This window comes from Opisthocomus hoazin, chromosome 18 (assembly GCF_030867145.1).
Source record: "Opisthocomus hoazin isolate bOpiHoa1 chromosome 18, bOpiHoa1.hap1, whole genome shotgun sequence".
NCBI lineage: Eukaryota > Metazoa > Chordata > Aves > Opisthocomiformes > Opisthocomidae > Opisthocomus > Opisthocomus hoazin.
In genome coordinates this window covers 12830331-12848911 of record NC_134431.1, presented here as the reverse complement: position 1 = coordinate 12848911, position 18581 = coordinate 12830331, and the positions used below count along the sequence as shown (strand labels likewise).

At 39.3% G+C, this 18581-nt stretch overlaps 1 protein-coding gene across 1 annotated transcript in view; it reads left to right on the top strand.

Annotated features, from left to right (window-relative positions):
* Positions 1-988: 988 nt before the first annotated feature.
* Positions 989-18581, top strand: part of LOC104328857 (formin-I) — a 42205-nt gene continuing 24612 nt past the window's right edge. Inside the window, exons 1-4 of the mRNA XM_075438734.1 lie at positions 989-1016; positions 13637-13741; positions 15709-15795; positions 17717-17890. Coding sequence (XP_075294849.1) covers positions 13664-13741; positions 15709-15795; positions 17717-17890 — 339 coding nt within the window. The 5' untranslated portion in view covers positions 989-1016; positions 13637-13663. The remainder of the gene's footprint in view (positions 1017-13636; positions 13742-15708; positions 15796-17716; positions 17891-18581) is intronic.

The window sequence follows — 18581 nt, the reverse complement described above, 5'->3', positions numbered from 1 at the left end:
TGGATACGTTAGGTTGGGCCAGGGAGCTCTGCTGCTGTGCCCAGAGTGCTCCATTGACACCTCCTCTGCACTGAACTTCTCAGCTTCCTCTCCCTCCATTGTTTCTACTGAAAAATTGCTTCTGGTCAAGTAGAGGAAGGAGGGCTGTCATCAAAACAAAATGTTTCAACTCCTGTCACTTTTTTTAAAAAAATGTACTTTGCAGGAGATAGTTAATGGCTTCTGATTTTCCCTTTTGCCTCTCTTTGGAGGGGAAGAAATTTCGAAACGAGAAGTTCATTTTCCAGCCATGTCTATTCAGAACTTTTAATCTCTGAATTAATTTTGATATGTTTTTGTGTCAAAATAGAAGTCACCATATATAGGTGGGGAAACTGAGGTACATTTTCTCTGTAGGTGCTGAAAAATTTTTGTTAGAGCCGGGGTTAGATTTCAGGAATACCTTACTGTTAATTCCATCTTCTAATCACTAGACTCTCTCCTCCACTACAGATAGCAAAGGCAAAGTTTAAAATGCTGTATATCTTTACAGGAACCTTGTACATTAACCTGCAGGTGCCTTTGTGCTTTCATCCAATATGCACATATTCATGCTGGAGTTCAAAGACGTATGTTAAAGATTGCTGCTGCGCATAAAAATGTTGCTATGAAATTTGAGCGTTGTATTTGCAATTCCAAAATTTGGCTACATTTAGTATAAAATTTGTTTTGGTAACTAATGTGTTGGTTGTTCAGATAGGTCCAATGTAGCAATAGATCATAATTTCAGCATTCATGGCTTGGTGATTTCAGGAAGTGACTAGAACAAAAATATCACTTCAGGAAAAGCAAACAAACAACTTCTACTTTTTTTTGTCTTTTCACAGAGCTGCCATAAGGAAGCAAAGCATCATTATTGTTTCTTTCAGTTCTCAGCATAAAAGGAAGTAACACTTAATAAAAGCCATTGGCTGCAAGATTTCATAAGAGAGAGAGAAGCAGAGAGAAAGAACGAGAACCGTGCTGTGGAAAAGCAGGTGTGATTCATGAATAAACTATAGTTTGCAACCCTATGGAGTACTGATGAAACAAACAGAATTTTCACAGACATGGATAATACAAGAACACAAGACACTTTTTCACAGGTAAAGGCAGAAACTGTTATGGCTTGTGTGAAAGTGTTATTTGCTGTGCATAACTGAAGAGATGACATATCAGAAACTGAAAATGAGTTTGTATTCTATTGGCAAGGATTTTGCAGTAAATTGTTTAATGTAATTGATTATTATGTGATAAGAGCTCAGACTGGTCTAGTATATCAGAAAGTGTTTGCAGAAGATGAGTATGAAACAATATTATTCTGTGCTTTATTCTTAAGAAAGTTGAAATGTGTGAGGTTTTCCTGATACGAAGAAAGGGACAAAGAGAAAATCAGTCTTGCTGTTGCCACGCTAGAGAGGATTTATTAATACTATATATTATCTGCACTAAAAATTTCCATAAGGTAATTGGAGGGGGGAAAAAAAGGGGTTTATATTATAGGCAAATGCAGTCTTTTGATAATCATACTGGAATTTGAAGTGATTGATATGCCAGAACTGAACATGCATCAGCTTGTTTGAATTTGTCTGAGAGTGCCTGCCAGATATATAGTCGTAGCATTCTGCTTGTTTCAATGCTTTCATGTTTGGAAGTCTGTTATCTGGAGAATTAAGCAGTGGAAAAGTTCTCTCTAACTAGGATAGCTGATGGCATGTATTGGCAGAGGTTCCCTGGTGTGTGACCTGGAGTAAAAAGCAGTTAGGAGAAAGAACGATAGTGTTTTGTGTAGGCTGAGAAGGTGTGATGGAGTAGTGTGGGTTAGTCCTGGGCAGCTACGGAGGGTGGCTTGGCTAGCAAAGCATGAGCACCAGGGAGAATCCAGCCCTGTCCGCACGATTCTGCTTTTTCACTGAGAAGTATGAGATGTTCATTGAAACGGTTTCCTAGGCAAGGCTCTAGACAAATCCAGAACAATTGCATAAACCAGGGTGAAACCTTTTTATTGTTCTTTGGTTTGTCAAAGAGGAAAAAGGGCACAGGACAAATTGCTGCCTTTGGTTACCTCCATACCACATCAACCTCCTTGGCCTTTTAAGACTTTTGTGGACGGCAGTGTGATAGGTGATCCAAAGACTGAGTCATTTAGCTTGACAGATATTAATGGTTTCACATGAAGTAATAGCACCTGAAGTGTAATAAAATTTCAGGTCCCATCTGGCAGTACTCAGTGTAACGACATGCTGAGGTGCTGGGATCTATTTGGAGAAGCTGTTGATAACAGTGGTGTTGAAAAGGCACAAATCCAGTCTGGAAGTGTTTTCCCTTTCTCTGCTGTCTATAGCTTGTGTGTGTACCGCATGGCACTGACGCACAGGCCTGAGGTGCATTTTATGAATCATTGCTCTTGTTTCTTACTTCAGATATCACTGGGGAGGTCTGGGGCAGCACAGATGTGGAAATAACCAAATGTTTGCTACCAGAAAGGGTTTACGTGAATGAGAATCAGAAAACAGGAAACTGTAATCAGATGGTGCCACTTTTCCGTTTCTTGCACTCCCCAAGCCCTGCTATAAAGCATATGCACAAAGCTCAGGTTGTACGATCACCAAAGTATTTGCAAAGCTAAACTGCACCTGAGAAAAAAGTGTGTATTAACGTTTTGTGAACTCCTTTTAAAACTTGACTATATGTCTTCCTGAGGTTTTTGGTCTGAGTCTTCTGAGAGCTGATAAGATCACAGTGCAAGGTGGAATAGTTGACAGACCTTTTGCTTTCCCACCCTGCTTTATTTTAATCAACACCTTTAAAGCACTTTATCCCCATGGCTTTGCCATACAATTTTTGTTAGACTTTTTGCTAAAGGCCGCCTCTTTTAAGGGATTGATTTCCACTCCCCTACCTGCCCCCCCCCCCCCCCCCAGTCTTTTCCAAGGCCGCTTAAAGCAGATTTTCAGTGTATATTTACCAAGGGATCAATTCCATTTAAATAAGGCCAAATGATTCCATATCTTCTGATATCTATATTCATGAACATGTATCCAGCCTCTGGAGCAGGTATTGTAGCCTTTGAGATGAGCTATTGTTGTTATACCACAAATCAGAGATCTGATGTTCTGATCTACTGGGGCTTCTAATGACTTGACGATACATATCGGGTGGTCAGTCCAGCACTGATGTGGAATTAGAGCAATCTGCGCCTTGCAGCTAACATCAAGTATCAACTAGTGCACAGGACTTGAGACAGTTCAGCTTCCTTGGTCCTGCTGGTGTGTTGAATCTGGGTGTCTGTGGGTTCTGCAGAACTGCTGGATGAGATGTGCTGTATCAGTGCAGATTACTTTGAGACCATGCCTATACTTAAGGCCAGAATCACTTGTAGACAGACTAAAGCATCAATACGGAAACAGTCTGGGTGGGAATCAGAGCTCACCTTTCCCTGATCCATCTAAAAAACACCCCAAAGCTTAGGAATGTGTTTCTTGTATAGAACAAGATCAAAAGACCCAGGTAGGCTGCACTGAATTTTCATATTTTTGCTACTTAGTGGGAAGTAGCCCATTAAACAAAGAGGATGAGAAAGGCCTGTGGGACAGGGATAAAGCACATCCTGAGGAATGTCTTCCTCATCACCCATACAAAGGTGACATCCCTCAGTTAAATCTCCTGCTGTTGAGCCATGTGGAGCTCCATCTGTCTTGTTTCATTCTCAATATTTTCTGAGTTCCTGAAACTGGGAGCACAATGAATATTGCCAAGCCTCTTTTTGAATGGAAATTATTTCCTGAGTTTAAGAAAGGACTTCAAGACCCAACATAAATAGATATCCAACTAACCGATCCTGAGGAAGCTGGTGTTTGGAAAATGTAGGGTGCTTTTGTAGGGAAGTATTAAGAGCATAGCAAAATCATTTAGACAGACAAGGATTATATTCTGCTAAATCTATCTGAGATTAGGAGGATAGTGGCAAGGAGAAATGGCCCCTCTTTACCTAAATATCTTGATAGGAGGGTTTATTATCAAACCACAATCCTGGGGGGAAAAAAAAAGTTAGGTCAGAAATGATACATCAGCAGATGGATGCTCGTTGGGGTTTTTCCTTAAGCTCTCAGACTGTGTTTTGATTAGAACATAATGAAGAGTTTGTTTATTAAATGTTCCAGCTAATTAATGTAAAATTCATGCAGACCCTGGATTCTCAGTTAAACATGCATGAAATCAGTGTTGCATTCTCTATATTGTGCTTCATACTTTTTGCTTAGCAGGTGTTAACTAACACAATCTAATAAACCGAAGTATAATGAAATGAGTCTTGTTCAGCATTTAATAATTTCCGTAGCCCAATTCTTGTTTGATATGTATCTTTTATAAGATGTTAGGGCACAAGATGAGATTGCAAGCCTGTGAACAGAAAGTTACATAGTTTTCTCCAGAATAATTAGATGTCACTGTTAAATAGTCTGGTAATCTTTGTTTCTTCACAAGAGTAATTGGACTATCATGTTAATAAGCAAACATGATAATCCTTGATAGTTCTTATCACTGTGGATTATTTTAATTACTGTAATTAGAGGCAGGAACGTTATTATTTTAGTAACAAACTGAAAAACTTTTATATGAACCATCTTCTTTATTTCAGTTCATTTTGTAGTGTAGCATTTAACTTATACCTCAATACACCAAGAAATTACTAGGTAAATTCACACTTCAGTATTGTTTGGAAATCAAGTATCATCTAATATATTGAGGACATATACTGCATGTTTCTGGGGTGGCAGGGCACTGAAATCAATGGGAGTTTTACTTCTGTACTGAATGTGCCTAGCATAAGTAAAACTATCCTTGAATGCCTTTGAGAATCTTCCTATAGTAGCTACTTCCAAGGTAAACTGCCTCTATTTAGGTAATTCAGATTGCACCCACTTAGTTCATTTCAACTGACAGCAATGTTCAGCAAGTCAGCCTCTTAGCACATAAAAATCTTACACTTTTTTTAAACAAAGGATTCACTTTATTTACTTTTTTAAATGCAATTTGTCTTTGTGGAGGTCAATGCTTGGAGGAAAACAAAGTGACTGTGGAAGAGAGTGTAAACCTGATTTAATAATGGCTTAAGCAGGATACAAAAAAAAAAACCCTGAACACATTGGCCATTCATTTCACAAGCTGTGAGTACAAGCTGGAAACTAGTTCACACTGGGAATTCCTGCATTTTTATTGAGGTGCCTGCCTCCAGCCTTTGTAATACCAATTGTAACGCAAAGCTTTCCATATATTCTTTCCCTGCCCTTTCACTGTAGTATTCTGATCAGATGTACTTCTAGCATGAATGGGGCAGTGACATTTTAATCATTGCAGTCTTTACGAGAAACGGAAAGGTATCACTGTTCCTTGTGTAGTGTGTACACTGAGGTCTCTCTCTGTACATATATAGACAGGAATCTCATGGTGTGTATGACTGTAGCCGCACCAGCACTTCAATTGTGCACATTTCAGGCATGGAGAACTGACTATCATACTTAAAAATTCCGCCATCTTAATTTCTGTTTTGAGCGCTATCTGTAAAGATATTTTGGTAGGTATTTGCAAATCACTAGCGGATAATTCAAATACCATGTTAAGATTGCTTAAGTTAATATTGCATCTGCTGAACATGAAGGAAGTGAAGCAGCAAAATCACAGAATCCATGAATTTTAGCAATATGTAATGCTTTTACATAGTCAAAGTTCTCACTTATATTTGTAAGCAACTGGACCGAGATATAGAGGAAGTGTGAGTGGAAAACTTCTAAAAATACTTCTCCAAGATCACCCTTTGGAAACATCTGCCTTAGCTTTAGCTGTCAGTACTAAATAAACTCAATAGACAATTGGCACCAAATATGCATGGGGTGGAAATAAGAATGATCATTAATGTGGTGATCATATTTGATCTCCATCAGTATTGAAGAACTGAAGCACTGTAGCCTTGGCTCTGCACAGCCGAGGGCATCTCCTTCCCTGCCTTAGATTGCCCAGGCCCTTAGTACAAGCCTGCTGAAACAGGACCTACAATGTGTGAGTTCGGATTTGGAAAACATCATTGTATTTCTTATGAGGTGAGGCTTGCTGCAAAAGGTTTTTCTGTAGGTCTTGCTCTTTGGTACTTCATCGCAACGGTAAGGCTGAGGCTGCATAATACCCAACCAAATGCTGTCAGTTCTGATAAAGTAGCACATGGTCTCCTGAAAGGAGGGGTTTTCAGGGAGCATCTCTGTGTTGGAAATAAACTCTCATAGGCTGGATAAAGTTTTCTAAAATCTTTTAAATCCCTGACTGCCGCTTTCCCTGAAGGTGATGCTTTGAAAAGCAGTGAAACCATCTGTTCTTTTCACTCAGGCTTGGACTTAATTAAAATGCAAAACAAGCGTGCAAAATATGGGTCAAATAAGAAGGAGGTTAAGTATGGCACAAACCTAGCAAGGCATCTATCAAAGCACCATCCAAGGCTTTTGCATCCCACAGTGTCCATAAAACTTTTTGTTTAATTCCTCTTAAAGATGCTTAGTAATAGGAGATTCCATAATCTTCCCTAGATAGCTCAGTGGTTAGTGTTGTCCTTACCATTTTTCAAACATCTAAGCTGAACCTCTTTTGTTGTAATTTAAATTTTACTACTTCTCATCCTGCCACACAGGGAGCAGCCTGCTCCTTTCCTTTTTGCAGCAGCTGTTTATGTACTTGAAGACTGTGACTCCCCAGCGTTGTCTAGGCTGTGAAATCCCAGCCCTTCCTCACTTTCTTTGTAAGTCGTCTTTTTCCAAAGCTCTGATTATTCTTGTTGGCCTGATCTGGACCACTCCAACATGTCCAGCTCTTCTCTGGAGACATGGAAAACTTCACGCACTATTCCAGCAGAAGTCTTTACTGGTGCTGAGTACTGGAAAGATTACTTGTGTTTTGCGGACTATGCTGCTGTCTATAACCTCCCAGTGGGATATGTGCTTTTATTGCAACAGCATGACGTTGTTAACTTGTGTCAGTTTGTAAGATGCTGTAACTTCTGGGTCTTTTTCTGAAGAAAATATATTCCTCAGCCAGTCCTTGTTGAAGCTGGTAATTCCTGCTGAACTTTTTCAAGATTTTTTTTTTTTCAGTTGTTGAATTGTATATTATTGCCTCTCTCATTTGTCAATCTTGTTTTGAACTTGAATCCCCCTTTTGACCTGCTTGCAGTTTTTTTCCATCTTTGTGTCAAAGTCTGCAAATTTAATACACAAAATCTCTAGTCCATCACCAGATCATTGATGAAAACACTGAATAGTGCAAAACGAAGCCAGTCCCCAGTGCAACGCTACTCAATTTGTCCTCTGAGTTTTCACACTGAAACTCCGGTAATTACTTTGTGAGTGTCGTTTCCTGACAAGTTCCAAGTGCTGTTAGAGCAGCAGGGTCTTGCTGAGAACATGCTGGTCTGTTAAGAGGTGATCGAGGGAAACTCTAAAGTAATTGCTTCACGTGAGACCTATAAATCGTCAGTTTTTCAGAGGGAACTTCAAGCAATGTTTATGCAGTGAGATTCCTCAATATGGTGATATTTTCAAAACTGGAAGTAGGTAGACTAGTTCGTATCATACACTATACTATATACATGTCATGAGGCACCAGCTTATATTTTAGGTTCCTAAATATTTTTGAGACTAGCTCTTTGAGATTTTTTCATTGCTGCACTTAATCACTATATAACTTTATACCAATTAAAAAAATATTATAATAAAATATCTTTGGGCTTCTCCAGCTCCTTCTGAAAGTGTCAGAATTTCCAGTGTTTTCAAAGAAACCAAGCTACTGTTTGATGAATACCTTCTTCTTAGAATAAACGTTGACAGATACAGATCTGAACAAACAATGCAAAACATTATTACAGATGGATAATTTATTTGATGAATAGCAGCTCGGTTTGACAAATAATATTGGTCTATCTCTATGACTGGCTACAAAAGATGGTATTGCCACATAACAATATCACATCAGTCATCTGTATTGATATTTCATGTAAATTACAAATGAAGGTATTTCAGATACCCCAATCATAGAAGACAGCCACTCCCTGTAGATGTATGGGAGCACTTTAGGCCAAGTTCAAACCTGGTAAAAGTGAATACCTTAGGAGATGAACGTTGATAACGCCAAACTGGAACTTTTAAGGCGACCCAGACTGGGTCCACTGTCTTTAAAATCACTTCAATGATACGTTCAACATGCAGGCAGAGTGCAGTTCAGCATAATATTGTGAGGAAGACAAATATCCACAGTAAACTCAGCCAGTGCCTTTGATTTAAAAAAAGAAAAGAAAAAGTGTTTTCTATAAAAGCACAGCTTGGAAAAGGAAGTTGCTACTTGAAATTTCATCACAGGTCAATCACTGCATTCTATCCTGGCACTTATTGTTATGCTTCTACACTGTACTTGCTTTGCAGAAAGTGTTGTGCACCATAGCTGGAAGGCACTGAGTCAACAGAAAATCCCCAGAAGGCTTTACCTCAAAGTTGCTTTATCCTGCTGTTCTGGATAGAAAAAAAATCTTCTATTACTAAAAGCTGTATTTTAAAAAATGGACTCAAAAATGAATGAAAATATGACCCTATGCTGGTTAAAAAATGTCAGGCCTGTATGTTAAAACAGCATATTTCTTTTTGTGTGGACAACAATAGTATTGAGTCAGATTTACGCCCAGAAATTCATGAGATGTCTGTGAAGCAATATGTAGCCACTACTTGGCTCTTCCCTCTTGGATTGAGTGCCCTTGTCCTTCAGAGCATTGATCCTATCAGTGCTATAAGGGCGATGCTACTGTGGAGTGCAGAGGGTGAGGAAGAGGCCCTCTCGGTCCAGCCTTCCCTTCTGGGTCCGGTGGCACCTGGTTTGTCTCGTACTCCTGGCAGCAAGCAGATGAGAATGTTTAACGCTGTTAATGTTTAATAAGGACAAGTGTAAGGAATGCTTAACAGTGAAACGCTTGACTAGACTTGAATAAAAATTTCTCCTCATTTGTACGGGGAGCAGGATTTCTGCATGACTTGGTTTTGTTGTCACAGGAAATGATAGAGCTCGGTGCATATTAGCTATGATCTTCATCTAAGTAAACCTGAAATAATGTCTCGCTGAATTGTGCCAGTATTTGCAATAATTGAGATCATACGTATAGCTGACTGACAGCCAGATTTCTTGTTCTATGTCTCCATGGGTGTATGTGCACACATTCCAGGAGTCTTTTTGCATTAGATTGCTGTCATATTATTATGATTCAGGTACGAAGGTCCACAGAATATGAATAAGCTAAGCAAAAGCCATGTAGCTCAAATTCCTCTGTAGATAATGGAGAGAAAAGGTTGTCAGATAATGAGACAGGTCTTACATGTGGTGAATTGCCACCTAGAAAAGCCCAGGTATCTCCATTGACTGCGTAAGAATCACAGCAGTCCTGTGGTCAAGAGGGGAATGTGAACCAGTGTGTATCAGAGCATGAGAGTCTGAAAGAAGAGACCTTAGCCTGTCTTATCCGTGAACGTTTACCCATCTTCTGCATGCCTTCCCCTGCTTTGCTCCATCAACTGTAAATGACTCTGGTGACATGGCTTTAACCCCTCTTTCTTGGTCGATGCTCAGAAGGTCTGGGGACCTTTCTGGAGTCATTAGAGTAATATTTCCACAGTATGTGAGCTACATGCAAAACCTTTGATACCTCTTAGGGCCTCCTGTGAGACTGTGCTGCGTAAACAGAGAGTGGCAGGAAGCCCTGGAAGGGGTCACGTAGAGTACTGTGTTGGCAGCTGCCCAAGAATAAGCCAGAAATCTCCTGTCTCATCACTAAACACATTTTGTAGCATGTCTAGGCCGAATATATAAAAACCTCACCCTGCAGAGTAATGGATATATAGAGAATGCCTGCAGCCCCACGCTCTTCCTCCAATTGTGAGCGTTGATTTTTCTTTCAAATCACTTGTGTGCTATACTGAATCTTGGGTGGGTGATGAAAATTTAATCTGTATTAAACAAGCTTCTTTAACCTGCCAGGTAAACTAAGGCGTTATTAATGAAATCTCATGTATTTCCTTAATGTGCCTGCTTTATAATAAAAGAATTTTTTTCTAACTTTTGTTATCCAGCCTTCTATAAAAATATTCTGTTTGGTTGCACCAGTCACATTCTATAAGGCAATATATCATGATCTGACTTAGTGGCATTTCAGTGGATAATATGACAAAAATTGTTTCTTTTTAAGGGAAAAATATAGCCGAAACAAACACAAGAATAAGCATTACAAAAATTGTGACATGCTGAGAGAAAAGCCCCACAGATACAAAATGATAAAGGTCAGGATCTGTTACTCAAGTCCTGTTTGCAAGTAAAAATACCATGCTAACGTGTGGCTGTCAAAAACCTAAGCAAGCCAGACAGACTTCTGACAAATAATTTTGACAGTTCTCATAAGCTGAAAAGTGCCTTTTTTTGCCTCTCTTGTCTTTTGAAATGTTTCCCTCCTGCTTACAGATGTGCAGAGAGAAAGAGAATTAAGAGAGACATTGAAGCAACAGGGTGCTGTTAAAAATAACCTGTACGAAGCACTGCCTTTTGTGTGCTCCCTGGGGAATGCATTAACTGTCAGTATCTAACTTACTTACTAACCTTCCTGAATTTGCAATATACAAAATTATTTGCTTCTTTTGCAAACATTTTTCTTCATACATTATTAAGTAAATTAAGAGATGTTCCCTGTTGTTTTCATGTCTTGGGCAGAATTTCATTCTAGTCTAAAGGACACTTTGGTGAAGGTAAGCCAAATGAAGAGTTGAACACTTCAGCGAGCCAAAAATGCACTCCCTTCTGGAATTTTTTTTGTAAAAAATAAATAACAAAACAAATCCAAAGCAACCCCCCCAAAAAAAACCCCATCACCTTTTTAAAATTTTCAGCGATGCAAAAGAGAAACACAGTGCATTACAAGAAAATGTCTTGGATTTGGTAGAGGTGTTGTGGCAAGGTTTCCTGGTCCTAGGTAGAATATTTGGCCAGACAGACAGACCTTAAAATACCCAGTGCGTGGGGCACTGCAGAGCATGGAGCCTGCTTGCCTGAGATCAGGGATGATGGCCCAAATCACCTATACCCTGGAAAAAAAAACTTCAAAACCTCACATTTTTTAAGTTGAAACTCTTCTTTTCTTGGCGATTTTTAGGAAGCATCCCTGCAGATGTGCACGATATACTGTGTAGCTGGACAACACTGCGAGATTCAAATGAGAACTGAGCTTGTTCATTGAATTACTTCTGTAGTGAAGGGAATAAATACTTCTCTTGTTTATGTTAATCAGACCGTGCCTTTGACTTAAGGCTATGATGTTATCTTTATGTTGTCATTGTCATCCTGCTGCAAAATCATTGAATCCTTCTCCATACAAAAGGGCCTAACTGTTGCAAAAATGCTATCCAACTTCCTATCAGTAATTGCTATCCTGTATAAATATGATTTTGCACTTTAAAGCTGGAAGAGCTTAGCCTTAAGGAAACTATATTTTTCAGTTCAAATATATCCATAGTCTTGTTTGCTTACACCGAGCCTGTTCAGTGGGGAATTATCTTGTTAAGATCTAATCGTATACAGTGTATGTGTGGTGTAAATATATGGCCATTTAAAATTCAAATACAGAGTATGGAGGTCATTGTAGGAACCTTCTGTGCCTCAGCAAGTGTGAATGAGTTATCAGACTGCTTTCATTCTTTCCTCACTGTTCACATTACTATTTGCAGCTGGGAGCTACGCCATAAGTTACCTTTATATTAGCATTGAAAATTCCAAGGCTTTAAAAACATAATATTTCTTCTTTTACTCCCAGTTTTATTTGTAGGCTGTAAAAAGATACAATGTGTCTGTTGATCAGAAACTTGTTGAGACATTAGAAATTTGGTAAGCTGCAGTGCGTTCGCTGTAGTGTGGCTCAGAGAGAGAGAACCTGACCTCTATGGTGTGACTGGTTATTTTTATGTTGCCTATCAGACTTGTGCCAGGTGACGGTGGGGCTTGGACGGGTGGAGAGGACCTTGTTCTGCTGCAAGGCTGTGTTGCTGGGGCTTTTAGCAAAGGAGCTACTGATCTGTGGGGAGCTGTAGGCGTAGGTAAAGTGAGTGGCTGGTTAGGACATGAGGATGCTGGGGGTGGCAAAGCAGCTGCAGCCCTGCTATCTGCTCTGCTGCTCTGCCTGTCTCAGAGGGCTGGGAAACAGCTTGGTGGCTGCTGCTGGGGGTAGCAATCACAACTCTCAGGCAGCGAAACTGGCAGCTCTCAGGAGCCCCGATTCCTACCCACCCTTGCCCTCCCGAGCAGCAGGCCTGGCTCTCTAGAGATACCTGTCTTTAGCTCTTCACCTTCTTTCTCCTATGGCAGGAACAGCAAAACCCACTCCAGGTCTTGGTACCTTGTCCTTGGGGTAGGCGAATCCAGATTTGCTTGCAATGCTGAGATGCTTTGAGCTGTCGTGCTTTGAACGCTTTAGTCTCCTGGCAGCTCCAGCAGTAGGGACACAGGGGAGGGCCCCTTCCTGTGCTCGGAGGCATCTCTCCTGCCCCTTCCCCTTGCTGCTGCACTGCCGGGGCAACGCTCCCACGGAGGGCTCTTCACCTGCATGTCCACGTGGAAGAGTTTGAAAGGGATGATTTGAAAGAAAGATTTTACTGTTGTAACTTACCTCCTGGTGGTGAGGTAGGAAACAATGTATGTTGTAGCGAATTGAATATTGTAATTGAGCTACTGGATTAAAAAACCACAAATTCCTGAGCTCTGGTGGTAAAACCTACACACTCCTCCCAAATTCCTAGTTCTGCTGCTGTTTAGGAATGGATATCACACAAAGGAACTCTTTGGGCTGTCTCAGAGGGAGGTTGTTTGTTCCTTCTACAAAGTCTGTCAAAGAGCTTTACCAACAGTGTAAGCGGCTGTAGTTCTGGGTCCCTGGTTACTTCACTTGCCTTTTTTCTTTGCTTGATTCCTGTTTGGCATTGCAATCCCCACTTGGTTCACTTATAAGTGACATAAATTTGTGTGTAATCTTACTGACAGTGCAACCTCCTTTTTTTGGTAAAAGAAAGAGGAACTGTAGTGCGGATTGTTAGTGTGGTTAGATAAGTTCACATGACAGCTGTACCTGCTGGTACCAGCATAATGTTTTTCTCCCATTTACACTGAAAATTTCAAATGGTCCTGATTTTGCTTTCGTGTTGTCTGTATGCAGTACATTACACTTAGGGTAAGACAGAGACAAGCATGCAAAATTGATGTTTTCACTTCTTGCCAGGTTTTCTAACTAAAGGAGATTTCCTCCTGGCAGTTCTATCCCCAGATATTACCACCCCATCTTCTAAAATTGTGAAGGCTCCTGTATATTTGATATCTTGTAGACTCTCACCAGGTTTCAAAGGGAGATTATATTTGCTGGGCAGGTTGTCGATAGAACATAAAATATGAATGAAATTGTAATTTTGTGGCAGATACCATAGCTGTAACTGTCACAAGAACTCTGTATCCTCAATAGCCAGATGAAAAAAACAGTCTCTAAAAACATTTGATTGACTTTTTTTTCCAGTTAAGCCAGGAAAAAATCCTCAAAATTATGAACATGGTGAAAAATAAAGAAGTGAGCATTGAAGGAGCTTTGCATTTGGCACAGAAAGAGGTGTATGCTGAAAAGGTAAGGTCACCCCTTTGATCTATCTTGCAGGACATTCAAATATATGAGCACTTTCTGGAAAGCCTGGTTGAGTGTTAGGAGCATGTCTGTATTGCTTTCAAAGATACAGTCCCAACTTCTGCAAACATATACACTCCAGTTTATAACCAAGTATGTTCAGTACTAATGGCTAATGCTACCTATATCCTATGTAATGGATATCCCATGTAGATGCTGCCACTACACCAAAGTCATTACCTGGATTAATTAGTTTAATTAATTAGATCAGATGTATCCATACGAGTTTTGTTATTCTGAGTGCAGCATGAAGTACGGTAATAATAAATGTAGGGCAAAATGCTTGGGCTGATAGCATGAAGCACGTCGGGAAAATAATGGATCTAATCTCTGAGAGGTGCTAGTGCTGTGTTGTCCTTCGGGTATGACTGGTCACCACAAGAGGGTGTGACAACTCAGGATTATACATGGCCTTAAGAATGGCTGGCTACAAAGTGCAAAGCCTTGGCGAGTGTGACTTTATTTCTAACATTGCCTACAGTTGGCCCTGATCTTCTATCAGCCAAAAGTCAAACCAGTGTAAAGGTGGCTTAAAAACTGTTTTTGGGTCCTACAACAACATGGCTTTGCTGAGCATAGGTCAATGAGACCAAGAGGTCTAGTCCAGAGTTTTCTTCTGGATCAGGCTGAGACACAAGAATTTCATTTTTCTGCTGTTAAAGCCTTCACCTCTTCACTGACAATCAGAAGTGGATCATTAGCATGTTTCCATTTTATAGAAAGCATGGAAGTTCTTTCCTTAGAAAAACAGAAGTCGATAGTGGTGAGTGGAAATGGTTTGAGGATGAGGAGTACGTTAATAATGTACATTAGTACATCAGCCGTGTACTCCTTTCCATAATCCCTGTCCAATATCTCTCTCATTGCAATCTTTGTCCATCATCACCACAGAAGTGCCAGCAGAGAATTCTTTGGAGAAATTTTCACTATCTGTTTCCCCTTCTGGTCTAGATTTTGGAACCCGTCTCCCCATGGGAGCGCCTCCAGAAACAATGAAATCTTATGATGTGCTAATGACATAATCTGAAATTTTTTTGCACCACAGGAGCTGATAGTGATTTTGAGGTAAACCCAGTGCTTTTTGGAGTTTTTAAAAAGAACTTTCTGAACTGCTTATTAACTTCTTGGCTGGAAAGAAGTAGAAAGAGAAGCAGAAATAAATACTAATAAAAAAGCAGTGCAAGTTTTGCAGAAGTGCTACTGTCAACAAAAATATTAAACTCAGCAGTGTAAGACTACTTGGAAATATATTTCTAGAATAAGAAGAGAAACAGGTCCTTCTCTACTTCTGCCGCATTAAAGTTTTTGTGACAGCTAATTATTAGAGCTAAATAAAATTTAATATAGTTGGATCGTGACCTTCCCTTCCCTGCTTTTTCTTGAAGATTATAAAATTAGTCATTTTCCATGCACACAGCATAGCTGCTGTAAGGGACCAGACAACAAATTCTATGCCCTCATATATCACCAAGGAACAAAGATCTTCCATTTTACTACATTGCATTCAAGGGCCTGTAAATATTTTTCTTTAAAGTCACATATGGTTCTTGTTTGCTACTTAGCCCATTTAATAGACTCCTGTGTTTTGAAACGTATTTAGTACAATTCCATGGGGTCTGCTTATTTCCTCCTTGTCTTCCTGCTTTCTGCTCTCCCTTTCAACATCCATCCCAATCTGTGATCCCTTCATTAGTTCAGCAGAAGTTGTGGATATTTTGTGCTTGTGAAAATCAGGTCAGGAGGATGCATCCATGTATCAACATATGGAGTTCTTCTGCAAAGTCCCCAGTGTTGTTTGAACACTGTTCACTGAGGGTGATTTCACCTGAGGACACAACAGGATTTGAGTGAACAAAAATTGTGTTGGATACAGTGTTGGACAAGTTGCTGATTTCTGTTCTGTTTATCAGGATTCACGGGATTTGCTAACTGGCTCACAATTTAACTTCATTATCTACAAATACAAACACTATCGGTGGCAGAAACGAATTTTGCAGGTAAGTGTAAAAATTCTCACTTGTGAAACAATATATAAAAAATATAGGACACTCTAGGTTGCTCGGTAAATGTTATGAGATAGGTCACTGAACCACTAGATGTTTTAAGCTATCAGAGAGGTATAAGACAGCGAACAAACTTTCTGCCTTTTATACCACAAGTGTTTTGGTGGTAGTATCTGAAACTCCCTCTACTGAGTCCCTGGGAGGGGGCTGTAGCATGGACTTGATGACCTAAGAGGTTACTTCATCTCTAAAAACCATGATTCGTCAAAAAGATGATCTATTATCATAGGTTTTGCCTGGGAGTTGTTCTTATTAGTTAGCAACAGTAAATGCATAGAAGTAATGTAGACATACTTAAGTATCTGTCCCTTTTGACAGGACATCACTTCAACTGCGCTCCCTAAAAACTTGGGAAGAAATATTTCTAGGGATACTCAGAAGGTTCATTTGACAGGCTATGCATTTCATCTCTGGTTACTCCGTCCGGTGAATTCTTTTTTTGACATTATGAACCCTTACGGCTTTATTGTCTTGCATGATATTAAAGCAAACTTTGGTCAGTAACACCTTACGGTGATTTCTGGATTCCATGAAGTCAGTGACAAAGCTCTCATGTTGTTTCCAGGAACCTAGATTTCACTGAATTTTTCCTGCAGTTTGGACAAAATTTGATAATGAGCAAGTCCAAGTCATACATGCTAGAGGGTGGCTTTTTGTTTACTACATCTTAACTGTAGAAAGTATAATCTCCTTATTTCCCTCAATATCCACCATTTTTTGGAATTAAAAGCTTATTTGTTTTGACAGAAAGCCACATTAGATGTGGAAGTGATCAGTCTGGGAATCTGGAGTAGTTTAATTCCAGTCCTCTAATTACCATGAGCCTTCAAAAGTCAGAGATAATAATGAGAATGGTTCTGCTTTGGAGATTTCCTGCTATAAACAGAATGGAGGGAAAGGCTACGGTGTTAGCATTTGGTTGGTGTGGTCTGCACTATAGGAATGAAAGGTGCCAAGAATCATTTATGACCAAAGGTAAATATCTAACTCATGGAAGATCTGAGACACTTCTGAGTTTGTCTGCTCTGTGGGCCTTGTTCACTGAAGCTGCACAGTCAGATAATATTCACATTTCATTGTGTCAACAAAGCTGTTTCTGCTCAACAGGGACTGACCCATAGAACAGATACTGGAATCTGTCTGTACCAGTTTTTAACACTGCAAATAAAGATTGTGCAGTAGAAGAAGAATAATCTTATTTTGAAGCAAAAAAATTTTAATTGTTACAGTTGTGAAACAGCAATAAAATAACTTCATTGACTATTATCATCACTTCCTTCATCTGTATGTACAAATATATGTCTATATATACATACAGACAAAAAAACTGTGTTAGATAAGATCTAAAACAAAACACAGTAATATTTGTATCAGAAAGTAATCTCTCGATAGTATCTTCTTTTTCTGACACAGAAGCGACTGTTATAAAAATAACCACCTTCACTTTATTTTAGTACTGGGGCATAGGTGAACCAGTTAGTAATTGAATCTCTGCTGAGATGGTCATACCATTAATTTGTGCTACCACTACTGCTGAATGGGAAGTTTTTGCACTGGGACAAAGAGAATTTAAAAAGAAATAATATTTCAGAGTGATAAATTGATGCATATTCATCAAAAGAGATAGGGGAAACAGAGTTACAATGAATATCTGTTTGTTTTGTAACTGAAACAAATACAGTACAGTATCTTGATGATGGAATGTCATTTTTTTATTCTACTCATCAGCAAGATAGATATATTCTAAGCTGATCCTTTATCTAAATGCCCTTGCGTGGTGATATTGGGGATACTGCCTTTCCCTTTCAATGAAGAGAAGCAATGGAGTCATGTAATGAAGGATTTTCTATTCCAGATTGATTTCAACACAAAGACCATTTTTAACATTGAAAAAGGAATTATTAAGAAACAGTTCCCTTTCTCACAAGTCAAAGCCTGTGAAGATACTGAAAGGAGGCGCTTCAGCATTGTGTTTCACGGGCGACAAGATTATGAGCTGGAAGCAGTGTCTCTTGATGATAAAAGGAAGGTAAGTTTTTACAATGTCATAGACAGATTGCTATAAATAACAGCTAATGTTATGGTAGTACCCAGCAGGTCCCAGTCGTAAACGGGAATTGTTATGCTGTGCATTGTGCAAGCAAAGAAGTAGGTATATCTTTATTCTGTGTATGTTCATACATAGAACAAAAGGAACATGAGTTCAGGATAAAGTTTGGCCTTAGGATTTTGTCACAGTTCACTAGGACTGAAGATGTAAAGCCAGCTCAAGACTTGCAATGAAAGTGGATGCATTTCTTCAGCTACACCTTGAATGTAACTGGTCTGAGACTGGATTAAAACAAGCAAACAAATCTGATGACATGCACTTAATTGAAATTTTCTCAGCATTTTTTTTCTATATATATTTATTGAAATGCACGCTTTTAAGAAGAATGAAGGAGGCCATTCTGACACTGTGAGAAGAAAAATACCTAGCAGTTCATCTTTTAGCACCAAAATACACTGAAATTATAGAATTATTGGAGGAAGACAGCTTAGGTACGCGATAGTTATTTAATTAAATTATTCAGTGTTGCAAGATTTTGTACGAGCATTTCATTTGTAGGTCTCAGGTCCTTTTGAGTTCCAGGTTCAATTAAATATTCCAAGTAGTTTGTGTAATTAGACTTTACACTGAAGCTTGAGAAACTCGAGTCATGGCTTTAGCACTAGCTTTT